The 15,154-nt window shown below is 38.6% G+C and overlaps 2 protein-coding genes across 2 annotated transcripts in view; both read right to left on the bottom strand.

Annotated features, from left to right (window-relative positions):
• Positions 1 to 1,132: 1,132 nt before the first annotated feature.
• On the bottom strand, positions 1,133 to 3,865 carry LOC103372034 (sperm acrosome membrane-associated protein 4-like). The gene is made up of 3 exons (XM_008301557.1): positions 3,704 to 3,865; positions 1,639 to 1,758; positions 1,133 to 1,517 (listed from the first exon to the last, which is right to left on the bottom strand). Exons 1-3 carry the CDS (start codon positions 3,753 to 3,755, stop codon positions 1,321 to 1,323), a joined length of 369 nt encoding a protein of 122 aa, XP_008299779.1. The 5' UTR covers positions 3,756 to 3,865; the 3' UTR covers positions 1,133 to 1,320.
• Positions 3,866 to 5,745: 1,880 nt separating this feature from the next.
• The window catches only part of tektl1 (tektin like 1), a 13,382-nt gene continuing 3,973 nt past the window's right edge, over positions 5,746 to 15,154 (bottom strand). The window contains exons 2-8 of the mRNA XM_008301556.1: positions 13,744 to 14,028; positions 11,991 to 12,095; positions 9,550 to 9,700; positions 8,380 to 8,546; positions 8,200 to 8,295; positions 7,996 to 8,109; positions 5,746 to 5,968 (exon numbers count right to left, since the gene is read on the bottom strand). Coding sequence (XP_008299778.1) covers positions 5,771 to 5,968; positions 7,996 to 8,109; positions 8,200 to 8,295; positions 8,380 to 8,546; positions 9,550 to 9,700; positions 11,991 to 12,095; positions 13,744 to 14,028 — 1,116 coding nt within the window. The 3' untranslated portion in view covers positions 5,746 to 5,770. The remainder of the gene's footprint in view (positions 5,969 to 7,995; positions 8,110 to 8,199; positions 8,296 to 8,379; positions 8,547 to 9,549; positions 9,701 to 11,990; positions 12,096 to 13,743; positions 14,029 to 15,154) is intronic.

Genomic DNA, 15,154 nt, shown 5'->3' on the forward strand with positions numbered 1-15,154 from the left:
TGTCTTATCGTCCCTCGCTGCACTTGCCTTGCTAACTATATGCCCTACCTAGTCTAGTTTGCTGTCACTTACTCTGCAGCCACGGAATCACAAGAAGCATATCTGGGATCAGAGGCCCCCTGCCATGAGGCAAGAGAACTGCCTGCCTCACCTAGAACCTCGTCTTAGCCATTTATGATCGCTCAGCACACAAAACATGTTACACACATACAGTTGGTAACAAAAAACACTGTTCATTATTATATACATCAGCTGAACTATGGAAAATCAGTTCAAATGTGTTTGAACGTGTTATTGGCGACATCCAGACAGCAGCACGCTGTCACTGCATGGCAGCGAGGGATTGCGCAATCCAAGTGAGGCTGAGCTCCCTGCTGTCGCGCTTGAATTGCGCAATCCCTCACTTCACTGGCTGCCATGCAGTGACAGCCTATGGATGGCAGCCAGCGCAGTGAGGGATTGCGCAATCCAAGGTGACGCTCAGCTCGCCGCTGCCTCACTGGCTTATCTTCCAAGCATTTGAATGGGAAATTGCGACAATTCAGTGATTTTGAATTTAAAAACCATCAAAACTTACGAGGCTAAATGAAAAAAAACAACAACTTTATACTACAAATCACTGGATAAACATAATCATTTAAATTATTTTATCATTATTTATTTTTTTTCGAGATGTCAGGTGAGGCTCTCCCTGACCGCACATCACTGGTGACAACCAACTGCTTTGTCCCACAGACTTCTTGACATATGACGCCATATCTCTGCCGATGGTCCTCCGCTAGAGGACACTTGCAGTTAAGACGTGGTTACGAAACTTAACTGAACTTTAAAACAACAGGTTCGGCTGGGGGCTCATCATCCGTGTCCGAGCTGTAGACATCGTTATCGGGTTCCACATCGCTCTTGCGCTCCTCGTCCGTACCAGGCGCGGGCTCCGGTTGATCAGGGTTTCTTGGCTGTTCAGGGCCCTCTCGCTCTCTCGTTGTATTTTGTATTTGTTGTATTACACACCGTGCTCATGATTTCATTTCATCTTTTTATATAGAGTTCTTTTTTTGTTTGTTTATATATATATATACATCTTTCATATTGTATATAGTGTTTTACAAAGTTGTTATTGTTTTACAAAGTTTTATATTTTAGTTTTTTGCACTGAAAGGCCTGCACCTTACTTTTCGTTGTACTCGTTATAATGACAATAAAACAAATCGGAATCTATTTTTGAAGCTGAAAAATGAAAAGACACATTCTGGGCACATGTGAGACTTCCATTAATTTACTTTAAAGGGTCACAGTATGGGATGTTTAAGGCTTCTCTGTTCACCAAACTGAATGCACAGTGAGCAGAGTGAGCAATGTGCCTGTCCAGTAGGGGGCAGCAGCACTGTTGCACAGGTGAGTGTCGCAGCATTCATTGGTGAAGGTGAAGTTTAGCCCCATGGCGAATTTCTCTCCCGTGAGTCCACAGAGGGAAGGCAGGACGCAGCTCTTCTCGTACAACACCACACGGAAGTCTCCTGAAAGTTCATCATAAACATCAGTGAGTGAATAGGACCCCCCTCCCCCTCCAGCCGTTCTCACTTCTTGTTCTCAGTTTTGAGTCGTTTAAATGTTGTGCAGTGACTCGAGGCTCCTCACCTTTCCGACCCACGGCTCTGCTGGACAGGCAGAGCTGCCCCGGTGGACACTTCAGAGGGAATCTGATGCAGTCCAGAGGCGAGATGGTCGGGAACACACAGGTGAAACAGAAGAGGGGAGCTGAGGGACAGAGATGTCAATTAAAACCGACAAAATGGCTTTGAGTAGCTCAGTTTTGTAGAGAATCTGGAGTGTATTGATCCAAAACATGATGAAGATGAAACACTCTGTCCCTATTGCCCACTGGTCTGCATTTTAAAACAGAGGAATGTAGATATCTATTATCTGTGACCTCAGAAGACAGTAGTGTTGCTGTTGTACTTTGTTGACATTTGTTATTTTGGACAGTAAATACTGAATGAGCTGAAATTTGTGCAACAGACAGCTTTAAATTTGACACACAAGGTAGTTTTTGAGTCAATTATCAAATGTTTCCAGCCTCCAGCTTCTCAGATGTGACGATGTGCTGATTTCCCTTGTCTTACATTATTGTAAATTAAACATCTTTGGATTTGGACCTTTGGTTTCACTATTTTCTTGTATTAACTGTTTCCTGCTCAGAATGGGCTTCTGGAAACGTGACTAATAAGATCGGTCTGTAGGTAATAAATCTTTGTTGCCTCATTTAACAGAAATCTATGAATGTTCCTGTTAATTCTGACCATTTGATGAACAAGAATATCTATTACACTGGTGTAAATGAAACCCCAATTAACAAAACTGATCTAAAATTCTAAAATTCCTGTAATTCCTGTGCTGAGGATTCTCCTTTGTTGCTGGCATCAAACCTTTTGGAGAGGCCAATAAAAACTCTTCTGAGCTGGAAAAACTTGATTTTATAGACCAAATAATTAAATAATCAAGAAAATAATTGGTAGATTAATCAATTGATACAAATAGTTGTTAGTCAAAGCCCTAATATGACACAAAACATGATGATAAAGAACTGTTCCTGATGTCAGTTTCTCTGCATTTTAAAATAGACAATTATATTCCCCAAATGGTTAATTATTTTAGCCTGTTGGCCCTATTTTATAATGTTGTTGTTTTAGTAAATAAAATAGTTTACAATCTGAAACTTGTATAAGAGGAAGTTTCCTCATTGATACAAAAGGTGCTCAAATTATGAATTTATTAATCAAGTTATAATTTAAACTGCTAAATATTTGCTGCTTCCAGCTTCTCAGATGTGAGGATTTACATTTTGTCTTTTTTTTTTCATGATAGTAAACTGAACATCTTTAGATCTTCTGGATTTCTAGAAGTTTTTCAAGCACACAATGGACGTTTAAGGGGGAACTACACACAATAATAAGACTGGGAATAAAGACACAGTTTCTTATCTTAGTTGAAATAAATATAGACTTTTCTGATTGTTTCTGACCATTTGATCAAAAAAAAAAGGAAGATTTTAGACATTTTGCTGCTTAGACTTAGTCCAGGCTTTACTTATTTGTTGTTTGCAACCCAAAATATTAAATAATTATTTTCAGACCTGGAAATTTTAGTGTTTTCAACTGCAAATAAACATATTACCTGAGAAGCCATTTAAAGGGTTTGTTATCTCCAGAAATATAACATGTAACATAAAAATTTGGTGAGGACACGGAAGTGGCTCCAGCAGAGGACACATTTTTCATTACTGACCATTGCATTTGCTTTTAAAAATAAAAAGTGCAAAATCTTCAATTGAGGGTGGTGTAGTGGAACCAGAAAGTTTCTGTTATTGTATAAATACATGGATATGTCCATATTTCCCTGTAAAAATACAGTATTTGGTTGAGATTTCGCCAACTTTTGAGGCTTCTAACATCAGCAGAATTTAATGTGTTGCAAGTGTGGCAAGACAAGGTTCTAATTTTTCACTATTTTACTTGCCAAAGTTGAGATTTTTTTCCCAACATTTTGTAGATTAAATAATATTTGAATTGAGAAAATAGTTTGAAAGAAGTCCCCCAATGTCAGCTGTTGCTCCCAAACTCCTAGTATTTGCGTTCACAGCAGCACACATGCTTTGTGTATTCATGCGCACCAGCAGAAACACATATCTGTTTAGTTCACTTACCCACAGCTGGAAGCAAACACAGCAGAAGCAGAGGACTCAGCAGCTTCCACATTACTGACGGTGTTGAGAAAATCTTCCTGCAGGTCGACTTTTGGACTGTATTTTCTACAACAAACGGGCTGTTTTCATCTTGAGATCCTCTCAGCTGAAGCAGCTGCACACATGTGAAGGTAAACGTCTCCTGCTCTCTCCTGATATTCTGTTAATTAACTCCACAGCCCATGACTTATGATTCAGTTAGGCTGTTAGTGCACCGTTTATAGCCATGACTTTGCAGCTGGTCACTGTCCTGCAGAGAAAAGCTTCATTCAGAGTTAAAACAATTAGCAGAGCTTTATGAGAAAACTTTGCCCCAGGTCAGCTTAAAATTGATGTTACAAGGGTCAATTTTTAAAGAGTGACATGAATACGTGGACTGTGCGAAGGTAAAGCAGGGCAGGTTTATTAAATCATGTCGTTTCCTAATGAAAGACACTGAGTCTGCCGTCAAGTGACCTGCAGTCCCATGACGAGACAACGGAGCACTCACAGTTTTTAACTTGAACATGACTTTTAAAGGAGTTTGTTGGGTTTAGACTTCAAAATAAACCCTGATCCTTTAGAGTGTTTAGGTTTTCAGTCATATAAAGTAGTTGTGTTTTATTGCAGGAAAAGCAGCCAAACCAGACAGAAGAGTTTTGTAACTTGGAACTTTAATGTTTAAAATGTTACTGCACAAAGGAAAACAAAAGAGAAAATGTCCAACCATAGCTCAGTGCAGAAACTAACACTGTATGAGGAAAACAAGGCCCCAATCTGCAGCTATGTCAGCCACAACTCGATCATTGACCAGTGCCTGCTTCAGCTAAACACCAGAATTATTCCTACCCACGACAAACTGTGATTCATGGTGGGGGGGACAGGTCGCCAGTCTATTGCAGGGCTACCCGTACAGACAGACAACCATGCGCACTTACACTCACACCTACAGACAATTTAGAATCACCAATTAACCTCAACATGTTTTTGGACTATGTGGGAGGAAGCCGGAGAACCTGGAGTGAACCCATGCTGCACAGGGAGAACATGCAAACTCCACATAGAGAGATCTCAGGTGTCCTCACGGGGACGCAACCTTCTTGCTGCGAGGCAACGGTATAGGACAGGGATCTCCAACTCAGTCCTCGTGAGCTACTGTCCTGCAGGTTTTAGATGTTTCCATACTGTAACACACCTGTCTCAAATTAATGGGTCATTAACAGACTTGTGTAGAAACTGACAACAAGCTGTTGGAGATGCATTAATTTGAGTCAGGTGTGTTGCAGTACGGAAACACCTAAAACCTGCAGGACAGTAGCTCACGAGGACCGGAGTTGGAGATCCCTGATATAGGATGTGGACTGATATCAGACCAGATTAGTTTTTCCACACCAATACTAAAGGATATTAGTTTGTGCATGACAGTAGCTGACAAAGAACTTTGCTACAAAGCTACAGCGAGAGTCATGAAAAACAGCCTGAGACCAACAGCCCACATAAAAACAGAGGTGTCCATAAAGTTTTAGACTTAAACTGAGATTCATTTTGCACATACTATGTCATTTATAGATGTGTATCTGTGGATACATCAGAATACTGGATGAAAAGATGACTTTCAGTCTGCAGAAGCTTGAAGAAGAGGAATACTCCAGTGTGAGAACCATCCAAAGCACAAAATCACGCAAGAGTTTCACACAAGTGACATCTATGACTTGGACAAGTATGTGGCCTGACTTGAATCCAGTAAAACACCTTTTGGGTATTTTAAAGCGAAAGGTAGAGCAAAACAACCCCTCCAGCAAAGACCAGTTAAACAAAAATCATCTCTGAGGAATAACAGAACACACAGCAAGAACTATGAAAAACAGCCCGAGACCAACAGTGCTCATGAAAATAGAGGTGTCCATATACTTTTGGCCTTAAAGTGAGATTTAGTTTTGCATATGGCTGCTGCCTGTTTCCTCACCATACGACAGAACTAACACTATCCTCTTCTCTGCTTGCTGGCCTACTGCAGCCCCTCCGAACCCCAGACAGAGGCAGCTGGCTTCAGGACGCCCCCTGCCAGAGGAAAGTGGGCATGGCTCTCTTGTTGACCTGCTGGCGCCTCATGCGGATGACTGCTGTGTCCCCCTGCGCCGCTGCCGTCTTGTCGTGCAGGTCGTCCAGAAGCTGCAGGCAGGTGCGCTGCAGCCTCGCCAGCATGCCCTCAGAGGACTGTCGATGTTGTCTGAGCAACATGCTGCCCTGAAAGACACACAGGAAACACAACTCTACCTGGTTTAGCTTGTTTCACACTCAAATGGCCAGGTTGGTGTTAAACCGCTGCAGGCTTTTTTAGTACATGTGTGAACATCTGCCATTCTATGTAAATATGAAGCATTACGTTTGTTCCTATTTTCACTCATGTCTTATGTGCCCAGAATCTTTTGATAGATCTGCCCTTCTAATTAAGTGTAAAGCTACAGTGGAGGGTCTGTCCTCTGCACCTTATTCTCTTTTCAGGTCAGACTACATTTTGACAGAACTTGTCATGTGCAAGCCACAATTAAGAAACAAGATGGTTTGGTTCACAGTATACAACAAAACTAAGTACACCACTGTGCAATATCACTTACATTTCAAATTAATCAGTACTCACAGTATTTTTGTAAGTTGAACAGTAAAGTATTTCCTTCTATGAACACTCGAATACAAATGCTTAAGAAAGACTGTTTTGAAAATTCAGGCCCCAAAACTGGACACTTAATGCAACAAGAGGGAGTCCACCTGTGATCCATAAAACTAAACTGAGTCCACCTGTGATTTCCAGTCAGCTTAACTGCATGACCATCAATCTAAAATAAACTGTGAACGGCAGAATTTTCTCAGTTTCTGACCTATGGATGTGTCTATCTGCATGTCTGCATTATGGTTCCACATGGAAACGAAGTTCCAGAGGAACTGAAAAATCTGATTGTGAGGAAGATTGGTGAGCAAAAAACAACCACAGTTGCAGCAACAATCAGGAGGTATAGAAGGAGCCATAGTACCACTAATCAGAGCTGCAGTGGTCGTTCTCCTAAAATGAGTCCACAGACATCAAACTACTTTTATAATCTAGCTGTGAAAAACAGACAACAGCTGCTTCAGACTTAACACAGGGGTTATTAATGGAAATCAGTTACTGTCAAGTTCAGACGGTGTGAAGCACACTTCATAACATCAAACTCTATGGATGGAGGACAACCAAAGAAACCTTGCTTGCTATTTGGTACAAAATTGCAAAATGAAACGTTCCTAAAAAACAAAAAAAGAAGCCTGATGAATGTTGGGGGAAATTTCTTTGGTCAGATCAGATAAATTCATCAGGTTCAGATGGAGTCCAGCATGATTTGTATGAACCTGACCAGGACTACTACAGTGAATGCATAGTCTGACAGTGAAGCACAGAGGTGGGAGTGTGATGATATGAGGCTACATGAATGCAAAAGGTGACATTCATAGATGCAGCATGAATGTCTGTGGACAAACCAAAATACTTGCTGACAAGCAGAAGAACAATGTTCCAGCATCCAAAGCACAAAAATGACACAAGAGTTTCTCCAGAAGAGCAAAGTAAAACCATGACCGGGAAAGTATGTGGCTAGATTAGAATCCAGTACATCTTTGGAGTATTTTAAAGAGTAACAACGACCCCTCCAGCAAAGAGCCACTGAAAAGTCCAGAAATTTCGTATTTTACATGCTGAGGGGGATTCAGTCTGTCATCAGAAATAAAGGTTTACACGTGAGTCTCATTGCTGGAAGGTGGACCGACTTTTATTTGTCTAACTGTGGGGCCTGTATTTTTAATATTGTACATCTAAATTGTTAGTTTTTAATTATATGTAAGAGCAAATGCCGACTGTTCAGCTTAGAAGTAATCTGATAACTCTAAGGTGAGACCATTTGGAATCATTTGGCATTTGACTGATGTTGCACAAAGGTGTGGTCATTTCTGTTGTATATTGTGGATTCATTAGCAGGTTGTTGTCTGAGTGTACTCTAGTTTTACCAGCTGTAGCTAATAGCTTTACAAATGCATAGAATTTATACAATTCAATTAAAAAAACTTTATTTGCCCCCTGGGGGGCAATTTAAGACAGTTGGATCAACAAATAATGTAATAATACATCTGTAATGTTTGCAAGTACAGTTTAAAGGTTACCATGTTTAAAGTCTGGAGAAGAAGATGGCAGCCTAATTCGATTCCTGGTGTATTTTAACATGTGTAGCTTTAGAAGCTGTGATCACCTGAATGAGCCGAGCAGCTTCAGGTAACTGTGTCCCCGGATGTCTCTGGTAAACCTGCACCACGGGTCTGTTGAGCTTCTCTCTGGATAGTATGTCTCCGCTGTACTCAGGACCCTGAAAGCAGAATAAAACGCAAAAATTAGCACCCACACGTGGCGCAGGTTGTCGCTGAAGCTTTAATAAAGGTTCCGCTCACACTCTAACCTGTGCTCTGTCGTGGCTGTGACGAATACAGTTGATTTCTCTCTGCTTGCGAAACATGGCCTGTCTGGTGGCTGCAGACGTCACAGTTAGATTTTGCTACAACAGACAGAATGAAACGGAAAGTGTATTTTATTGGTGTGATACTTAACGGTATTTCTGTATTGTATAAACTGTGTTTACCTGCAGACAGACTGTCTCTGCAATTTTCTTCACCAGGCCGTCGTTGACGGAACAATGAGCAGCTTTCTGCCTGCTGATGGCGCCTGTTAGCATCTGTCTGATGTTTTCCCTCAGCAGCTGTGACTGTTTCACTGCCAGAGAGGACGACTCTAAAGCCTGTTTACACTCTGCAAGAATACATGAGAACAGTGAGATTGATCCAAGTAGGAATCATCCAACACCAACCTGAATTTAACTCTCAGAACTCTCTTTCTGAGCATCATTGGCTCATTTTTCTTTGCAATATGAAGTCCAGCATCGCCATAGAAACAGCACAACCATGGTCAGAAGGAGAGAGAAGTCAGAAATTTCTTCTATGCAGGATGACATAGTTAGAATGACAGAAATTATTTAAAAAAAAAAAAAAAAAAGACATTGCTTTAAATAATCATTTGTTAACAGATGTTACCAACACTAGAAAAAAATCCAGCTCTACTTACTTGAGATATTTTAAAAAAAAGACATTGCTTTAAATAATCATTTGTTAACAGATGTTACCAACACTAGAAAAAAATCCAGCTCTACTTACTTGAGATATTTTATGTATTATTTGTATTTTTAACTTGTCTACATCCTTTCCTCCTCTCTGCTCTGAGCAAACACTCCTTCAGTTCAGCTGAAAAATCCCAGAATTTTTCTCATGTGGTTGAATCACTAACATCTTCACGATGGCACCAAGGGATGCAGAATTTTTGGGGGGTTTTGTGGTAAATTTAAGAGTTATGAGTAACAGTCAATCAACGCTGAATTATTTATGTTGAAATGTTCTCTTTTGTAAAACATAAGTAAACAAAAGCATTTCAGCAAAGTTTTGTGTTGGAGTTTGTGTTATTCTGAATGTTGACAATAAGATTTTTTATTTACACTGCAAACATATAGCAGTTCCAAATATTACAAATAAAACGAATATTCGGCATCGGCCCTGAAAAACCATATGGGGGATTTGCAGCAAACTTCAGTTCTTCATTTTTATGCTCTGAAAATACTGACATTTTTAATTTGAAGTCACTTTAATGATAATTATGAGTGTTTTGGGGGGGAATCTATTTGAAAGATTTGTAGACAGCTTTTTCAGTGATGCTCCATTTGACATTTGTAAAATTAACCCTTCTTCTTTGGTTTTGAGCGTACCTGGTGTGAAGGGTCCAATGGGGTCTGTTCTGGTGAAGGTGTGAGCATTGGTGCCGTGACCTCCAGCAGAGCCGCTGTGAGGCAGCAGCTCCAGGACATGAGCCCGTTCAGCTGCACAGTCCAGCAGCTGCCTGCTGCTCACGCCCAGAGCCTGGAAGACAGGATGCTTCGTGATGGTCTTCACACAGGATCTTGGATAATGTACAGACTTAATCAGTGTGTAAATTATATGTAAATCATCAAAAAAAAAAAGGAAAATGTTGACCTGTGATGGACTTTTTTCACCTTTTTAATCATTGACAGACTTATCTGTCTGTAAATGATCGGTAATTATCGATCATAACTTACAGGCTAAAGGTGAAGACGCCAAAAACTAATTTCTTTGTACCAAAGTTACATATTGTATTGTGTTTGTGGTGCATTCAAACAGGATTAGCAAAGTTAGCTAAACAGCCACTTAACTGTTGATTCTTCTGACGGACAGCAAGATGTTCTCATGCTTTGAGATGTAACTCTTCAGCTAAATTTGTACCTAAAATGCTCCAAACTTTAACTGAAGTTTGCCAGCGCTGCCTTCATAATTCTTGTGCAGGAAAGGGGCAGAAGAAAGATGTGGAGAAAACAAAAAACTTGTAACGAATAAAAATAACATAAACTGCACTGTAAAAAAAAAACAATGAAAATCTGGTAACAAGAGTGACAGAAAAAAACTTTTTTTTAAAAAAGTAAAAATTGATGTAAAAATATAAAAAAATAATGGGGAAATTAAGATATTTAAATACAGTAAAACTGTGTAATTTTACGGTCACATCATTGTAAAAGAATAAATTAACATTTTTTATCCTAACATTAACACTATGACAATACAGTTTTTAATGTGGACACATTATTTACAATTTTGGCCTGACAAGTTTGGAGTTTTATTTTTGTTTTTTTACATGTAAATTATTAGATTTTTCTGTGATTTTACTAGATATTATCTGTAATTTAACAAAACAGGGAAAAATTACAGTAAAATAAGAGTTTAAAAAATATTTCAGAATTTTGCAGTTTTTAATTTTCCTTTATTTATTTATTTTTTTCAAATAACAGAAATATCTGTAAATAACAAATCAGTATTTATAAAAATGCAGATTGTTGATGTTGGCATTATGTGTTGTTTGGGCCGGGGTGTTTTTTTTTCTACAGTCCACATGTACACTTCTTCTGAGAGTTTTCTAGAGATTAATTGTAGTCAAACAAAACAGGGAAAAACTGTTAAATAACACTTTAAAAAAACGAGTCACGATTATTCAGTCCTTAATTTACATAGTTTTTCTTTCAAATAATTGCAAGAATCTGTAAAACAATAATTTTTAGCTCCTTTTAACTTGAAAGGGAACAAATTGCTATTTTCAAAAATACCAATTTTCAATGTGGACATTATTTATAGTTTTGGCCTGTATTTTTATTTTATTTTATTTTTTTATTTTTTTGCTGTCAACGTGTATATTAATATTTTCCCCTGTGATTCTAGATATTATCTATAATTTCACAAAACAGGGGAAATCTAAAAAAAAAATTCAGATTTTTCAGTCCTTAATTTATTTAATTTCTCTTTCAAATAATATTAAGTATCTTTAAAATAGCATTTTTTTTGGGTCCTTATTTAAATACAGTAAAACGGTGTAATTTTACAGTCACAAATTGTAAAAGAAGGCATTCCTGTTTGTAAAAATCCAGATGTTTGATGTGGACATTGTGTAAAGTTTTGGCCTGTTTGTTTTTTTGGTTGTTTGTTTTACAGTTAACATCAGAAGAGACCCGACAGGTAAGCAGATGTTTGATGTACATCACTAGTCTATAGTCTGTACTATTTATCACATATATTTATTATTTGTACTATACTATACTATACTATACTATATAATTATATCATAACTACATTTTTAAATTATTATATAAATATATATATATATATATTTTTAATTATTATTATTATACATGATACTCTGTACTTTGCATATATTTATTACCTATAATAATTATAAATATATTATTTATATTTCTCATATATCCACAGTGTTCCTACCTCAACAGTGCAATATATTTATTCTACTGTTTGGCTAACTGTACATACTTCCTACTGGCTCCTTTTGTAAATACATGTATATATTCTTGTTTGTCTTTTTATACTTTGACTTTTTATACTTCTGCACCACTGGAGTTGTCTTTTAATTTTGTTGTACCTTGTGTATGATGACAATAAAAAGCATTCTATTCTATTCTAGCTGAAGACTTATCGAGCCAGTCGAGAAGCTCCTCCTCGGTGCTGGTTAACCTTTAACTTACAGGTCAACATTAACTCGTTAAAACACCATCCAGCAACAAAAGCGAACCGGTATAAAGTTAAAGAGATGTGTGGAGGTTAAGGGTGTTTGAAGCCTGATGCCGTAAATCACCTGCTGTTGCGTCAGTGTGTCTCTCAGCACTCCCTCCAGATCCTGTTTCAACTGGGCCAGCTCTCTTTTCTCACACAGCAGCAGGTAATCAGCGCCGTCGCTCTCCTGCAGCAGCAGCAGCAGCACACATCTGACAGGTGAAGCTCACAGCAGCACACTCAGTGAACTACTCTCCTGGTGTCACTTACAGCACATGTGGCCAAGACTCGGCTTTAATGGCTTTGCAAAGTGACACACTTTAGATACAAATGCTGTACTGAAAGTTGGACAAATCATCTTTCTCTTAAACTTAGATAAAAAAAAATAAAAAATAGAAACTAAGAGGAAAGACCAGAGTGTTTTCTTTGTGTATTTTCTGCATGTATTTATTAATCTATATGACCCAAAGCGGAGCGTAAAGCTGAACACATGGGCGACACTCTGTAGGACAAAAACATACTTTTTTTCTGGTTTTGAGGTTTTGTAACATTTGCAGACTCGTGGAAAGAAAACTTTATACATTTAAAATACACATTTAGGTTTTTACTGCTTTATAGATGTGAGTTATAATACAAATCTCTAAAGCCGTTTTCTTAAAATGTGTTTTTTCTTAAACTCTGAGTCAGAAATCTTTACTTCAGCTGTACTTACCTTCACCAAACTTTCCTGTTTTATTCCTGTCTATAATATGAATGTTTGTTTACAGAGGAGTTTGTTCACATAACATCCATACCCTGATTTAAAGAACATTGTATTCCTAAATGCATGCCAGAATTCATGAAATTAATGCAAACTGGAGCATTGTTGTTGCTTTTGTTTGTTGTTTTATATGATGTATAGCTTATTTGCATATTTCATTTTATTTTGTATGTAAGGAGTCAAAATCTCCTTTGGCTAAGGCTTGTCAACAAAATGAAACAATAAACTTAAAGCTGACTTTATCCGGTGTTCAGAGTCCTGTTCTGGAAATTATTACAAATTAAGGCATTTTTAGATTTCTAATTGATGGAATAATTCATTAAATTAATGCAAATCAGGGCTTTTTTATACATATTTTTTTAAATTTTAAAAATTTTCAAAGAACTTTTATTACAAAACACATTTCCACATTTTAAGTTTCATTACTTAAAATTTGTATCCATAAACAGAAAGTTACAATATAAATGTCTGGAATTTTACAATACATATCTCGAAGACATTTTCTAATTAGTACATATTTAGATTATGTTACTATTATTCTACAATCTGAGGGTTTTCAGAGAGAGATTTGTTCATATATTATTCACAGCCTGATTTAAAGAACTATAGAACATGTGTCATAATTCAGGAAATGAATGCAAATTATGACATTTCTAGACATATAATACCTCCTTTGCATAATTAAACTCTCATTTTTAGAATAGTTATAAGCAAAAAATCATTTAATTATTTTAAGTTCTACTAGTAACATCTGTATCAATAAACAGTAGGTTACAATAAAAATGTCTGGGATTTTACAGTACATATCTCGAAGACCATTTTCAAATGAGTACATTTCAGAATTATCATATTGTTATTCTATAATTTGAAGGTTTGATTCATAGAACTAAATGCATGTCATAATTCGGGAAATTAATGCAAATTATGGCATCTCTACACATATAATACCTCCTTTGCATATTTAAACTTCCATTGTTAGAAAACTTGTAATACAAAAAAATCATCGTTGTGTAATGGGGCACCAGCTGGTGAAGTCTGTTAAATCGGTGTCCCTGCAGGGTCTGGGGGAACTTACCATCTCAGCGGTGGACGGCCTCCTGGCTCGGCCCTCCCAGCTCCTCCTGTTTACGGTCAGACTGGTCCTGATGCTGAGCAGCATCCTCTCCACGTGGCCCCGCTCCCTATCCAGCCTCACCCCCTCCTCCTTCACCCTGCCGGCCTGCTTGCGCAGCTGGATCTCCACCTCCCGAACGCTCCGCATGTAGTGCACGGCCACGGCGGCGCTGCTGCCGGCACACTGCTCCCGCAGACTGGAGGATGGGAACGGGACCAGGGACGTCCCCTGGGAGCCGGCAGGGAGCTGAAGGGAACAGATAGATTTCAGTCAAGACACACTGAGACATTGAAAAGACCAACATGGAGGATTTAGTGGCTTCTAGTGGTGACTTAGAGTTTGTAACCAGTGTCCCTCACCTTCCCTTTAAAGGTTAATGATACTTCAAACACCAGTTCTTTTCAATAGTCATTGTTTGAAAGGTCTTTTCCACCCACAATATTACTTTCTGTCCAAATATATCTAGTTTTAAAGGTTTCTTCCATTCAAAATGCTCCTGCCCATGAATGTGTACTTTTAAAGGTTTATTTCACTGCAATACTTCTTTTCATCCAGGAACTCAGAGTTTTAAAGGTTTATTCCACTAAAAGTACTACTTTTTGTCCAAATGGTGATGGTCCATGGTGATGGCGGCGCGCATAGATGCAGCAGCCCCTCCAGGAGACAACAAAAGTGACCGTTTTGAGTGTCTTGTCTATCCCAGACGTTCATTCTGAAAAACTTGCAGCAGGGAGACTTTGCTGGGTGTCAGGACAGTGAACGGTGCTGGAATTGCGGCGATCGGTTGTGATTTGCACATACGACACCAACACGGAGTCCGATCGGAGACTACGCTGGCAGTTACCCGAGAGAGAAGGAAGTGCAAACCATATATACATATAATAAAGGCTAGATGTCTCATCTGCTGTCGGCCAATGGAATCGCACGGCCACACTGGTGCATGTACTTTGTAAATAACCATAACTTGCTCAGTTTTCTACCGATTTTCAAATGGTTTGGTTTGTTATAAACGTCAGAGGTGTAGTTATAACACTGCACTTATGGATAATTATGTTACACTCTCACGGCAGGCAAAAATTAGTATTCATTATTTTGTATTTTATTTGTATTTCTGTAATTTGAATTATAGCCACGTCAATAACGTTTGTAAGAAACCAAACCGTTTGTAAATCAGTCAAGATTTCAGCTAGATAAGAGTACTTACGTTTGTGCAGATCACTCACCTTCCTTCACATACCACAGGTTGTGGAAGGGGCCGGGGGGCGTGGTGTGTAGGGGGCGTGGTTTGTTGCGGCTTTGGGCCAGCACGGGCTGCATTTAGATGTTATTGCACGGGCCACCTTACTGTAGCAGGATAGTCCTGGGCTTGTAA

Source organism: Stegastes partitus, unplaced genomic scaffold (assembly GCF_000690725.1).
Source record: "Stegastes partitus isolate 25-593 unplaced genomic scaffold, Stegastes_partitus-1.0.2 Scaffold1685, whole genome shotgun sequence".
NCBI classification, from domain to species: domain Eukaryota; kingdom Metazoa; phylum Chordata; class Actinopteri; family Pomacentridae; genus Stegastes; species Stegastes partitus.